Source organism: Sebastes fasciatus, chromosome 23, assembly GCF_043250625.1.
Source record: "Sebastes fasciatus isolate fSebFas1 chromosome 23, fSebFas1.pri, whole genome shotgun sequence".
In the NCBI taxonomy this organism is placed as follows: Eukaryota; Metazoa; Chordata; class Actinopteri; order Perciformes; family Sebastidae; genus Sebastes; species Sebastes fasciatus.
In genome coordinates this window covers 20,337,709-20,352,224 of record NC_133817.1, presented here as the reverse complement: position 1 = coordinate 20,352,224, position 14,516 = coordinate 20,337,709, and the positions used below count along the sequence as shown (strand labels likewise).

The following is a 14,516-nucleotide window of genomic DNA, read 5'->3' as shown; positions in this document are numbered from 1 at the left end:
GGGTACAAGTACCTCTGGTTGGGATGAACGATCTGAAAAAGTGCTCAAATGATCATTTCTTTTGTCAGATTTCTGCAGTCTGTGAAGTCTTTCCTTGTTTCCGTGCTTCTTCTTTTTTAGTTTGTGTCTCTTTTTGTGCATTTGTAGTGGTGTAGTGTAGTTTCAAAGTATATACAATGTGTGTATAGGCCTGAACGTGTTTATATATGTTTTGTGCTCTCTGTGCATCTGTGTATATGCATCAACATCTGTGTCAGCAGGTGTGTGTGAACTACCCACTAACAAGGTGACAGGTTAGGTGCTGTGCGATGCCCTGTGGGGGGGGTGGGGCCCTTGGGCTTACTCAGCAGGCACGAACTGAGCCCACTAGTCCTCAGACAATACACTACTATGCTCTGCTCTGCACCTGTGTTATGTTTTCATGCTGACAAAGATGTGCTTTCCTCTTCGTGGGCTAAAGATCCGCTTTGTTTCCATGACTCAGAGACTAAAATAGTAAAGCTGCCACCAACTCTGAAGCGAGGCTCTTTGTAGTAAAAAGGCAGAATAACTTCGAACACACAAACACAGCAGTGAATGGTTAGCAAATGGGTGGTATGTGGATTACTCACTGTGTAAAACTGGCACACAAATGCTGAGTGAACACAATTTACTTAGCTTTGATTTTCTGCTCAGGATTTTCCAGTGTGTGACAAACACTCAATCATTTTCAAATGTGCACAGCGTCGTTGGATACAGTTTGTTTTCACCAGAAATTAATTTCGTCATTCGTAATCTACAAACTGGAGGATGTGTGGGGGCGGGGGGAGAGACTTACAAAGTTTACAATGCTGACATCCAAACTCTAAACATGTAATGCAATGATTATATGAGACATTTGTTTCAACGTGGAAAAAACATGACAACATCAAGACAATAACTGCGAGTTCAAAACAACAATCAGATGTATTTGTTTTATAATATTTATTTACTTGTGATGTTGTCACAGTTATAAAAGAAACATTTAAGCATTACAGAGCGGGAAAGCAGGTCTGTGTCATTTTCTGGTCAGTCACTGACAGTGTCAAGATCATCCAATCACAGAAAATATACTACTGCCCCCTAGTGGATTCAGAGAATACTATGACTGTGAACTTTACAGTCAAGTTACAGTGCATACAAAGGGTGACTGACTACCATAATACATCATTTTTATACTCATCGAACCATTCAGTGACCCCTTGTGCCCTATATAGAAGCATTCCATACTAATCTATTCAGGTTTTACCTTTAATTTACCAACCATATGTATCTTACAGCAATATACCTAGGACCAATATTATTTTTATACATTTGTGCTCATGCCTGAAGAATATAATTTAAAAGAAAAAAACAACGATGAACTTCTTAAATATCTCTGTGAGTCTACAATCCCAAATTTCTTTATTCATGTGAAATACAGCAGGATTTTCACCGGAGCTTCCCCGTGTCTATCATGAGCCTTTGAGCAAAAGTCCCACACATTGACACAGATGAGGATGGCGTGAACGATCTGGAAAAGTGCTCAAATGATCATTTCTTTTGTCAGATTTCTGCAAGTCTTTTCCTTGTTTCAGTGCTTCTTCTTTTTTACTTTGTGTCTCTTTTTGTGCAGTTGTCGTGGCATTATTTCTTGGAAAGAAACTTCATTTTGTTCCCTGGAGGGAAGAAGGGAACAAGAGTGGTTTAAGGTGAGAATGAGATTGTTTGTACAGAGCTTGTTTCACTATAACAAAGAAAGACAACCTTACCCAAGCCTTTGAGAAACCTGTTAACCCTCCGGTGTTCATTCTCGTGGATGGAGTCTAGATACTCCTGCACCCTCACTTCAAACAGTCCTGATGAAAGAGAAAGAATCATGAATCGCTGGATCACCTCTCAACAGTTAAACCTCTTCTTTTTTCTCTGCAGCTCTTTTACCTCTCGGAGCCTGCCTGTGGAGCTCTCTCTCCTGGATGAACCAGCCGAACATCTGGGTCTCCATGAAGACCTCCAGGAAGCGACGCATGGTCTTAGATGGGATCGCTTTACGGAAACCCTCGCGCTGGAAGGAGCAGGGGACCGGGGAGGAGGAAGAGGAGGAGTAGCCGTCTTCCCGTTCGCCGGTGATGAAGAGTGGATAGTGGCCTACCAGCTCCACGAAGAAACGAATGAAGGCCTCCGACACAACGGTGCTGAGATGACTAGAATCTGAAGAGGATAAACATTGGAATGTGAACTTGGGAACTCAGTTGCAAAATTAAAGTTTCAGTGTGTAGGATTTGGCGACATCTAGCGGTGAGGTTGCAGATTGCTACCAACTGAAACTTCAACTACGGTGGCCGACGTGAAAACATGAAACTGAAAATGGTCTATATAGAGCCAGTGTTTGGTTTGTCCATTCTGGGCTACTGTAGAAACATGGCGGTCGGCTACGTGAAGAGAACCCGCTCGAGATATAAACAGCTCTTTGTAAGGCAACAAAAACACAACTATTATTCTTATTTTCAGGTGATTATACACTAAAGAAAACATACTTATACCTCCCTAAATGCTACACACTGTTCCTTTAAATGGCTTCTACATGGCTAGTTTTCAGTTTCAGTCCTTGTTATATCTCACCACCGGGTGTGTCTCCTCCTCTCTCATTAGCGAGCTCTCTTCTCCTCTCCAGAACGTTCTCCAGGGCTGACTGGAGCTTAGACGGCAGGATGGAGTCCTCATCGTCCAACTAAATGTGACAAATCAGGATAGAAAACTAATTTGTAGGTATGTTAAGGATGAAATCATTTGTTCCACATCCATACGGATCATGCAGAGCCATTAAAACACACATAAATAAGATTCAACGCATGGCCTACCTGTCTGAGAAACCGACTGTTTCCAAGATCCACAACCAGAACCTGTGCACAGAAAGCCGAGATTATTGAATTATTATTGTATTGATGTGATAAATCTGTTCACAGCTGCAAATAAGTCACTTTTTATTTTCTAGATGACTCAAGTTTCACTTCATAAGTGCCTCTCTGACCTCCTCCAGGGGCAGCTCGGTGAGCTGAGGCAGGGAGCTGGACAGCAGGCCAACGATGAACGGGGTCGGAGTGCAGACGATGTCGAGCATGGCCGAGGGCAGCACGGGGATGTAAGTGTGCTGCCACACAAAGGGGTAAAGCAGCGCCACGACAGCATGGCAGCACTGGGACAAAGTACTGCAAGGAGAGTGAAATGAGAGGAGGAGGTGATCACATGTTTAAAGATGATATAATTGATTTTTTTTTCTGGATGAGAGTTTGACAGAGAGGAAGAGAAAGATACAGAAAGTGAGTAACTTACTCGTTCCCACCACATGAGGGTGCTTTGGTCTTAAATAATCAAATCTCTGTGACTATTCCCAACAGTATCAACAGTTCCCAGAGAGGAAAGCAAAGCTGCATACTTCTTTCATTTACGTAACTCAACTTAGCATTCCACTACTTCAGAACAAACAATCTGGCCCCAGCAGCACAACAACTCAACAGCCTCAGAATATCCCTCTGGCATGTTCCCTGAATAAAACTGGGGCTGCCTTAAATATATTTAAAAGTGAGGGTCCGGACCACCCGTATTTCTTATAACTTCATAATGAAAACATCCCTGATGCTTGAACCTGATATCTGCCGTCTCCTTAATTACATAAACATTGGAGGAAGGATGGTCAGTGCAACCTCATATTTTAAGAGCGATCAAATGAGCTGTCACGTAGAGGGGAGATATATAGATTTCTGTATAAAAAGCTCCACTGGAGGGACCAACCTGAGTTTGTCGGCGGTGAAGATGACCCTTCGCTCCAGCAGCAGAGAGCCCAACACCCGGAGGAGGAGGCGCAGACTCAGACAGGAGAACAGACACTCAAAGTCCACATGCTCCAGGCGCGAGTCAGAGGGTCGACAGAGCTCCATCACCTGGGAATGAGACGGATGAATCTACATAGTTATAGAACTCCATAAACACTGCAGTTTATGGGTTTTAAACTGTGACCTTTATTGACCTTTCACTAGTTTTACAGACCAAACTGTTTTTTTGAGGTGCTTATCACTGAAAGCCGATTTGAAAATAATCTTGAAGAAAGTAGTTGAAACATTACATGGAGCATATCTAGATGAGATACATTTCTAAATTTTGGTAAAACATGACTCATCACTAAATCTCACCTCATCCTTAAAAAACAGGTTCTTTTCTTTTCTTTTCATCAAACTCTTAAAGAGGACCTATTATGCTTATTTTCAGGTACATACTTGTATTTTGAGTTTCTACTAGAACATGTTTACATGCTTTATTTTTCTCATACTGGCTTTGCTGCAGCACCTCTTTTTACCCTCTGTCTGAAACGCTCTGTTTGAGGTCCTGTCCCCTCCGAAAAGCTCAGTCTGCTCTGATTGGTCAGCTGGCTCACTCTGTTGTGATTGGTCAACCAAACCAAACTCTTCGGACTCCGCTCCAGCTTCGCTCTAACTAGCTTTGTTTTAGGGGGGCGTGCCAAACTAGCTGCTAGGTAGGTATTATGCAAATGTATTACTTGGTGACATCACCACGTTACAGAAGAAAAGGTGGGACTTCAAGCAAGGCATCTCAGGTAGTTCAGGTGCAGTGTTTCTTTAGGGGAGAGTAACTCCCTTCGGCGTAGACTTTGGGCTTTGTAACTTTGCAGACTTTTTACACGCACAAAAAACTATATAACACACTAAAGGAAAAGGGAAAAAGATCAAATTTCCTCTTTAAGTTCCACATTTCTGGAGCCTCCAGTGTCACTCACCTCAGTGCCGGAGCCAGGGAGGAACGTTTTAATGGTGATGGTTCTGCCTGGAGCTGGAAACTGAGCCTCCATGATGGCTCTCATAAAAGGCTGCACGAGGGCTGGAGACAAAGCCCTCCGCCTCTCCACCTCATCCAGCACCTACAGCACACACACACACACACACACCTTGTAAATTTGCTTTATTACTTTTATGTCAAAATATCATCATAGGGCACCAGTGGGAGGGGTATACCTTGGAGAACAGGTTGAAACAACCGAGGTGACTGACAATGCAGTAGACCTCTGGTAGACGTTTACCTTTTCCACTGGGCTGAAAAGAAAGGATGGAAGTTTACTTGCTGCAGCTGTTGAGTGAAAATCTCCAAAACATTGACGTTTTCGTAACTCTAGTAATTCAGTTTAACAGTCATGTGTTTTTTGAATTAACAACAGGGTTTTTAAAGTATTTTACAAGTCAAAAAGTCATAAAGGACAATCTATCCCAAAGAGTTGCATGGTTTCCACATGTCAGAGGTCATATAAAAGCTTGAAACATGAAAACATATTAATATGCACATCAACGGCACTGAAACACATAGACAGAAAATATGCAAACGCACACACATACACACACTTCCTCCCAGACTCTCAGATGGACTATTTTCCCACAGGCACGCCGACTATTTTGGCACAGTTATTTACTCAGCCGTCATCGTGGTATTTAGCCACTTCCTGTTCAGTAGCAGTGCACTTATTTATTCTACTCATTTGTATTTACCAGTAAACGCCGGCAGTAACCGAACCTCCTGCTCCCGTCCTCTCCAGTCAAAACAAAGGAGAACATCTCACTGTAAGGGATGAACCACAACAAATATACAAATAAACAGGTGATTAGCATATTTTCATTGTATATTACATACATACAAACTGACATTCATCATCAGTCCAGTCATGTATATCAGCAAGTCTTCTAGTGGTAATAAGAGTACAATTCTCAGTGTCTAATATTGAGTTGCTATGGGAGAGAAACTCCTCTTATTTTGACCATTTCAATTATCTTTAATTTATGTGCAATTTCATAAACAGTAGCTAGAAAGCAGGACATTTTTTACACTCACCTTGGGTAGTTCTCCACCGGCTCCCAGTCTTTTGAATCAGGGAAACAGAACTGAGGAATGATCCTCAGCTGATCCTCCGTCTCCCTCATGAACTTGAAGCTCCGCTCCAGCTGCAACCAAAAGAAAGTTAGAAGTTCATTTTTGCTACTTTCATACATTTTCATTAACTTAAAGGTACAGTCTGTAGGGTTTGACAGCATCTAGTGGTGTGGTTGCAGATTGCAACCAACTGAGTACCCCTCCGCTCACTCCTCCCTTTCCAAGACTGCGGTAACGTGAGCCGACGATTGCAAAACCGTGGTAACGCCATTCGCCTCGTTCAGAGGCCATCCTCAACATGATAACACTACTTGAGGAGCAACGGAAGTCAGACGGCGGCTGGCGGTACCACAGCTTTGCACCCTGCGGCTTATGTTACCACAGTTTCACAAGCGTGTTGCAGAATGGCCCTACTGTAGAAACATAGCGGAACAACATGGCGGACTCTGTGAAGAGGACACGCTCCCTATGTAGATATGAACGGCTCATTCAAAGCTAACGAAAACAAACCGATTCCTAGTTTCAGGTGATTATACACTAATGAAAACATTATGTTCCATTTCTGCTTCCCCGAAATGTTACATACTGTTCCTTTAATCTCCATTTTTTCATCACTATTTCCTGCATATTTATCCATAATCCACAGGTAAATATTTGCATGTTCTTATTAACAAGTATAAGTTTACAGATTTGAATTAGGATAGATAAAATGCTGCTGGATGAACAAATAAATCCTGGTTTGAAGCTCCTCTCTTGCTAGTTCAGCTTTTTGCATTCACAGCATCTTGTCTGGGAGACTTGGGATCAGTCACATATTTTAAATTGCTTTAAATGTTGACTTTTGTCTGTCTGGAGTAAAAGATGTAAATTTTTGTTTTGAGGCGTTTGGTCTCAAAAGTTTAAGGGGTACTTCAGGGATTTTAATATTTGCACTTCCATGATGTTTGTGAACTCACAAGAGACATCTAGAGTCAATGCAGCCGAAGTTTAATCCCTAATGTGAGTCCAAAAGCAGAAGACTGGATCCTACATTTCCTGAGTTAGTTGAACTTTATGTGTCAAGCCTGTGGTTTGTCCCTTTAAAACAAAAATTACCACAAAAAGCAAACAAAGATTAAAGCACTCTTTTGCTCCTGACCTTCAGGGGGAATTGCTGTGTGACCTCTGGCAGATAGCGGGCACCAGCCTTCGACTTCTGCAGCGACACCACTAGGAAATATTCAAAGAGAAGACGCTGGTGGAGCTCCTGTTCCAGAGAGCTGTTTCTGGTGCTGGTACCGCTGTAGTGGGCCCGGCTAGGCTGGCTCAGTATGGACTGGACTGACACGAGACGCTGACGATGAGCTGGAAACAAAGAAATTTAGATGATTATAAACTGTCAAAAGATGTAAAAAAAAGACAAAAAGAGGTTTTCTGTAATCTACCTTTTACTCTTTCTTCAACTTCACTCTCGGAGTCGCTGTTCTCATCTGTTACTGCAAACAAAAGTCATGTCTCTTGAGCCAAAACTCCACATTTACAGTACTGGCATTAGAAAATACATAGGATAAAATTTCATTTCAACATCATCACCTCTGCCTGAGCTTGTCTCGGCGTAATGATAGATCCTTCTTAGATGTTTCTTCCCGATCCGGGCCTCAAAGATGCTGTTGATTCTTAGCACAACCTGTTGGGAAAAAGCTCAGACTCAGTGTGAAGAAATACTACATTATGATATCTTTCCTCAAGGATGAGGACAAAACACCAATTCATAATATTGATTGACACTTGATTTAAATTAATGCTGAAATATGGTATGTATTGGAGTTGCAGGATAAAACAGCTATTCTTCTGGATAAGAATCTACATATACAGCTTTATAATATGCACACCGTTGGTATCCTGCGGCAGGTGCGGCTGTAGGGATCCCCAGGCAGCCAGGAAGTGTGTTCAGGCCCAGGGGGAGTTGAGGGAGGGCTGAGTCGGGGTGGAGATGAAACCCCCCCGCTGCTGGTGCTCTGGGGCGACTGGTTGGTTCTCCGCAGATCCAGCAGCTTAAAGCTCCTGCCTGAATTCTGCCTGAAGAAGCCGGGCCTCGAGGTCTATAGACAAAACAATCATTTAATACACTTTCGTGGTGTCACTGTAAAGTATTATGCTTGGCTTAAGTATTGCAGGAACCTTGGTAGTGTCGGCGCCGGGAGAGGAGGGCAAAGACTGCTGGGAACACTGACTCTCCAACTCTATGTCCTCATATGGGTTCTCTTTAGTCGAGTCTGCAGGGAGACCAAAGATGGCAATGTTCAACACATGTTTATAGACGTTTTTATGAAGTCTCAAGGTTCAAACAATACGGGATTCTGAAGAATATTCTGATATTTTTAGGCTGAAGCTGCCAGTAGTAGGCCTAATACCCAATATCTGTAAATGTGACCGTGTCATAAAACATGGCCTATTAATAGTTTTCTGCAGAATGTTGCTCATGAAGGAGCGGAAAAACGTCAGAAACATTAAATTCATGTGGACATAAGTTGGAATTTAAGGGAATAATTCGACAATTTGGGAAATACTCTTATTCCGTTTTTTGCCAAGAGTTAGATGAGAAGATCAATAGCACTCTCATATCTGGCTGAGAAATATGAGGCTACAGTCGGTAGACAGTTAGCTTAGCTTAGCACAAAGACTGGAACCAGGGGAAACAGCTAGCCTGGCTCTGTCCAAAAGTTAAAAAAATCTGACAACCAGGAGAGACTCAGGAAACCACTGCACCCAGCCAAGAAGCACATAACCCCCCTTAAGAACTCAAGTCTTTATGCTAAGCTAAGCTAATTGGCTGCTGGTTGCAGCTTCATATTCACCAAACAACCATTAAGTGTGGTATCGATCTTCTCGTCTAACTCTTGGCAAGAAAGTGAACAAGTGTATTTGCCAAAAAGTCAAACCAATCCTTTAAAAAGGGAAGGATAATAGATGTTTGGACCTGGGATGTCTTCGTAGTGATGCTCCTGAGATGGTGAGCGACAGAAGAGCGGGCTAGTTGACCCTGCGAGGTCTTCAAACTCAAAGGACTTCCTGTCATGGGGAACAGAAAAGTGAAAATTAATGTATATGTGCTTCTAAAGTTTGAAATAATTTGTTAAATATTATAAAATGTTTGCTGTTACTATGGCCACAAAACTATATATTGTGTTGGTTTAGATCTGGCTAGTATACAAGTTACAAACTCAATTTTTGTTCCCTCTGTACCTATTGACGTTGTCTCTGACTCTCTCACCCCTGGGTCTCCCGTAGACACCAGATGGAGGTTTCGAGGAGGTTTTGGTAGAGATGGAGGGCAGTGGGGGGAGGTTCCTCTGCCCTGTCTCCTTCCTCTGACTCTTCCCGATGGGGGCGGTAGCTGGATGCTCAAAGGTACGTCTGGGTTTGGGGACTGGGTTGATGGGGGGCTCCCCTGGCTCCATGTACACATTCTCCTGGTGTTGCTTCCCTTTCACTGCACCAGTTTGACCCACCTGTTTGTCCCTGCTCGGTGGGCTGAAGTAGTTCCCGAGCTCTGGAGGAGTTTTACCGTGGTTCTCCCCCATAGCATCCAGGTTTTTAAAAAGAGTGAATACAGCTCTCTTCTCCTGGCTGCTTTGTTCTGCTGCTCTCCTTTCATTGCTTTTCCTCAGCGTCCCCACCTGCTGCTGAGCTGCTACTGTAGGCGAACAAGACCTTGAACCCACAAGCTTTTCTACATTCTCTTTCTCGTGATCTTGCTTTTCCTTGTGGACAACTCTGCCGCAGTCCTCCTTCTCTTTTTGGTTCTCACTGGGCTTGCTGCTTTTGAGCGTCCCTCTTTGCTGTTTCCCAGTTTCAACAGGTGAACGAGGCCTTGAATCCCCAATTTTTACCACGTTCTCTTTTCCAAAATTTTCCTTTTCCTTATGGGCCCCTCTCCTGCAACTCTCTGCACTCTGCTCATCAGACGTTTTGCTGTTTTTTGGAAGGGATTCTGTCCTTTTTATGCTGGTGCACTGGCCCAAAGGACCTGAGGTAGTGGGTAGACAGGTGGGTTCCTTCCCCTCCCACAGAGAAATCTTGTCCTTGATGTTGCCTGCATTGGATCTGGGGAGCTTGTTGCCAACCAAGAGAGCGTTCTCATTGCTATGAGGGTCAAAGCTCGACCTCCTGTGAGCCATCATGGGTGATTCTTCCCTCTGGTTGCTCAGGTTGTCTAACTGGGTGAAGGGGAGTTTCGGTGCCACCTCTCTTCTTTGCCCAACTTTCTTGTTTTCCACTGAAACAATATGGAAATCACTTTTCTCCCCAGCACAGCCCTTCTTTACCCTAAACACACAAAGAAAAGACACTTTGACTGGGTGTTACAAATGAACATAGCCTAAGGAAATGGATAAAGAGTTGAAATAGTTAAAAGTGATGGATGACTGGAAGAAATGTCTCACTACTGCCACTGCAAGTATAGTACAAATAAAAAAACTTGACCAAACCAAAATGAAACCAATAATGAAAATATATTGTTATAATATCTGTTTTTTAAAGGCATTAAATAACATCTACTTTAAAATCCATTGAAATATCAACCGGTTCGACTGTTATCAGGTCATTACATGGGTGTTATCAGTGGTTAAAAGCCTCATAGATGTGGGTCAGAAGGGGCCTGCTACACCCACTAGTAGGTTTTATCATCGACTCACATGGGTGATCACTGAAAGATGGAATAAAAGAAGACAGCATCGACCTCTAGCGATCACAGTAATTATGACAGGAGTAAAAGTCAGGCGCTGTAGTATAGACAGCGTGAAACTCCATGTTGTGGAGGTCAAGGTTGATGGATGGGACACAAGGCTTTCACCAAGGGGTCAGGGGTTTGCGTCCCCTGTGAAACCAACAATTTGTAATTGTCTTTGTGTTCACAAGCATTAAGTTTCACTTTGCAAACGTAGTGATTTTAAGACAAAACACAACCCTTTTCCCTAAACTTAACTAAGTGGTTTTGTTGCCTAAACCTAAACAAGCATGTTTGTGTTTAAAACGTAATGTTTCATTCAGTTTTACAACCCGTTAGAACAGGTTGCTTTTAAGTTTCACTTTCATTTTTACGACGTAGTAGGTGTAGCAGGCCCCTACTGACCCACATCTATGAGGCTTATAACGGCTCATGAGCTGATAACAGTCGAAACGGGTGGAGATGTACACATTTGGTAATGGGTTTTTGAGCTCATCTGATAGGGCTGTGGGGGTACGACAGAAGACAAAAAAAGGTTGGGAAACACCGTTTTACAGAAGTTCTCAGTAAAACACATCTTTCTAAATGATAATTGTGTCACTGATTCCCTGAATTCAATCAAATAAATGCAACAATATACTAAGAAAAAGCTCAGTAATTGACTGCTACCAGAGTTGTACTGAACTTCCCAGTCCGGTCACTGAGACTGCCAGTTTGGGGACACTTAGTCTTTTTCTGGCGACAGTGGGAAAATTCAGCCTGAGAGTAAATGCCAGAGGACAAGCCTATGACCGAGCATCTTCTTCTCATCGGCCTCACCAAATAAACACATACTTGGACCGGAGCCCGTTTCATCAAACTGTTATGATTTAATAAATAAACAGGAGGAAATGGGAAGGCTAAGTTGAAAGACCTTTTCTTTAATGGATGCGATGAGTAAAGGGCAACCTAAACCGTGTTAGTTATTTCTCAGGAGGAATTTGTGAGGAAAATGTTAATTTCCTATAGGGAAAGTGTTCTGATACAAACCTGTTGACAGTGGAGTAGATGCAGTCCGGCGTGATTGTCATTCTTTTAGAGGCCGCCATGATCACTGAACACCTGAGACAGAGATAGAGAGGAAAGCATCTTAGCTCTGCTGAGTGAGGCATTCACAATTCGGATATTAGCATTTTTATTGTCATCCTGCCTGGCTTGGCTCCAACTGACAATTAGCGTCTTTCACTGAGACTGAACATCTCTGCACACACTTGAGAAGATTGTCTTTTTCACACCATGTATCAACATTACATTTTATGCAGTGTGGCCATTCATTCACAGCTGTAATGTATGGTATTCTGGGGGCCAGCTGGGCAAACTCAAGGAAAAACATGACAGCCAGGGACTGAGTGCAACTCCCTCGGGCAGTTCATCACACAAACCAACATTTCAGTAGTCATTAGGGAGCGCTTGCATGATTGAATCACTCTTCTCTTTCTTTTCTATGCTCCTTCTGCTGCTGCTTTCTCCTTATACAGGAGACAGACCTTTGCTCTGCTCTGCTCTCCTCTTCTTGACTCTCGTACTTTCGCATCTCTTAGGCCAACGTTTCAAAGTTCAGTGGCCTCTAAGATAGTGCTTGGTAATTTTCCCAGCTCTGAGGCTGTTGTCATCATTTGTTTAGATGATATGTTGTCCAAATGACAGCGTGCATGAGCAGAGGGAGACTGCATGCAGCCCTGAAAGACGTAGACTACAGCTGATTAGCTGGGAAACAGATCTAGATGCAGTTACTGTGTGATAAAGACAGAAAGCCACCCAGAGCTATTTTAGTTAATCAAAGTGGTTTCCGTTTTCATTATGTTAGAGGTTGCTTTTACAAAATACATATGCCCAGATACCAAAAGAAATATACCACATCTTATTTTCTCCCCTCCCAACATTATTTTTAATAAGTTAAGGTAAATAAACAGAAAATATATACATTTAATTTAGAATGAAATCACATTACCCAACTTTATTTTTTATACAGTTGTTAATGTGACTAAGCAGAAAATATATAACTAAATTTATTTTAGTATGAAATCACATTACCCAACATTATTATTTTTTTTACAGTTCTTAAGGTGACTAATCAGAAAATATATGACAAAATTAAATTTAGAATGAAATCACATTACCCAACTTTATTTCTTTTACGATTATCAAAGTGACTAAGCAGAAAATATATGACTAAATTTAATTCCGAATGAAGTCACATTATTCTCAAACACTGAATGAAAATATGAGACAACACATCCTGTTGAAACAACCCTATAATAAAAAACACAAAATTAAATCTGCATCTTACCTCCTTCTGTCGTACAGTTTCCATGTGTTCATTAGTGAAATGGGAGCATAATGCAACCCATGCTGCTATAACAGTATCCATTGTTATAACCTCCAGACCACCTCGGTGTGCTGTATGTCCACGTTAAACAGTCTGACTTAAAGCCTTGACGTGAGTCTTCAGATGTTTCATTAAGTGAGAACAGAAACTAAACACTTCTCTCCCTGTCTCTTCTCCAATCTCCAACTTTCATTCACTCTTTCTCTCCCCACACCCTCTGGATATGACTTCCTCCCTCTCCCTCTCTCTCTCTCTCTCTCTCTCTCTCTCTCTCTCTCTCTCTCTCTCTCTCTCTCTCTCTCTCTCTCTCTCTCTCTCTCTCTCTCTCTGTCTTTATCTCTATCTGCTGGTTGTCCCTCTCATAGCTGACATTATGAACAAGCTCTGTAGAATGAATGAATGACTCTTAATACTGACTGAAACGACTGACACATGGGACAGACGTCATTGTATTACATTATTTCCCTCCAAATCTGAAGTTCGTTGGAATTCACATCACAACTGCTTCTGAGCTACGGCTGCTGATGCAGCTGTAACATATCAGCCCCCACTCATTGCCCCAGGGTGGTGTAGGGCTATATTCACTTACATAGAAAAGTATAAGAGAGTCCCAATGGGATTTGCAAGTGAAAAAAAGAAATGACAAGGGACTTCTAAAATGTTTTTAGAAAAGAGAAACCAGCTACCAGTAAGTGCTTTTTTTCTATTGTAATGTAAATAAACTCACATTACCAAGAGATGACCATTAAGTAAGATCCTACAATTTCAGAAGAATAATCATTTCATAAATCAGAACAGAAAGTATACAACGTAATACTTTGTTTTTTGTTTTATTTATCATCTTTTTACTTGAATATCATTTTTTTCTAATCCTTATTTTTCACACTAGTCTTTTCACACCTTAGACGTGCACCACATTATACTTCACTACACATATTACTTAATATGTGTACAAATATACCTTTGAATCCTTTAATTATTTTTGCACATGTGACATAGGCCTATTCATTTTTTACATATATTTATATTTTCTTTTACTTGAATTTTATTTATGCTAATCCTTATTTTTCACACTAGTCTTTTAGCTTTGTGCACAACATTACACTTCACTACACATATGACTTAATATGTGTACAAATATACCTTTGAATCCCCGAATACCTTCATGGCATTGATCATTTTATATGATACCTTTTAATACTAGTAAATTTAACCACAATGGAAATTTGGTACAATATCTAATCTTATGGAACCACCCCTTAAAATATGTACACACAGCAAATTTACTGTATAGCATTGTTAAAGGCTTACCAGAATTAAAGTGCTGGTCAAGTTCAGTGCTGGATCCCTGCTGCAGTGTCAGGCAGTGAGCTGGAGTGTTTCATAAAAGTGTTTTTTGGCGGGGCAGTTTTTAAACTATGTAGTTGGCTCTATATAAGTTGGCTCTACCCCCCACAAGTGTCACAGTGACAGGTGAGAGCTGAACAGCTGTGACACCTGTAGTTCCCCTCC

The 14,516-nt window shown here is 41.8% G+C and overlaps 1 protein-coding gene across 3 annotated transcripts; it reads right to left on the bottom strand.

Moving 5' to 3' along the window:
* Positions 1–1,497: 1,497 nt before the first annotated feature.
* On the bottom strand, positions 1,498–14,438 carry LOC141762195 (DENN domain-containing protein 2A-like). 3 transcript variants are annotated; one of them, XM_074626180.1, is made up of 20 exons: positions 14,316–14,438; positions 11,666–11,737; positions 9,154–10,236; positions 8,888–8,979; positions 8,089–8,183; positions 7,800–8,009; positions 7,501–7,594; positions 7,353–7,403; positions 7,067–7,272; positions 5,890–5,999; positions 5,550–5,619; positions 5,025–5,102; positions 4,790–4,930; positions 3,790–3,938; positions 3,029–3,206; positions 2,859–2,900; positions 2,620–2,728; positions 1,939–2,208; positions 1,770–1,856; positions 1,498–1,676 (listed from the first exon to the last, which is right to left on the bottom strand). In XM_074626180.1, the coding sequence occupies exons 2-20, from the start codon at positions 11,722–11,724 to the stop codon at positions 1,645–1,647; spliced, it is 3,156 nt and encodes a 1,051-aa protein (XP_074482281.1). In that variant the 5' UTR covers positions 11,725–11,737; positions 14,316–14,438; the 3' UTR covers positions 1,498–1,644. The 3 variants fall into 3 exon arrangements, with proteins under 3 accessions (XP_074482281.1, XP_074482279.1, XP_074482280.1); XM_074626178.1 differs by lacking the exon at positions 14,316–14,438 and adding an exon at positions 12,966–13,198; XM_074626179.1 differs by lacking the exon at positions 14,316–14,438 and adding an exon at positions 12,966–13,198 and having other exon boundaries at positions 7,353–7,397.
* Positions 14,439–14,516: the final 78 nt, after the last annotated feature.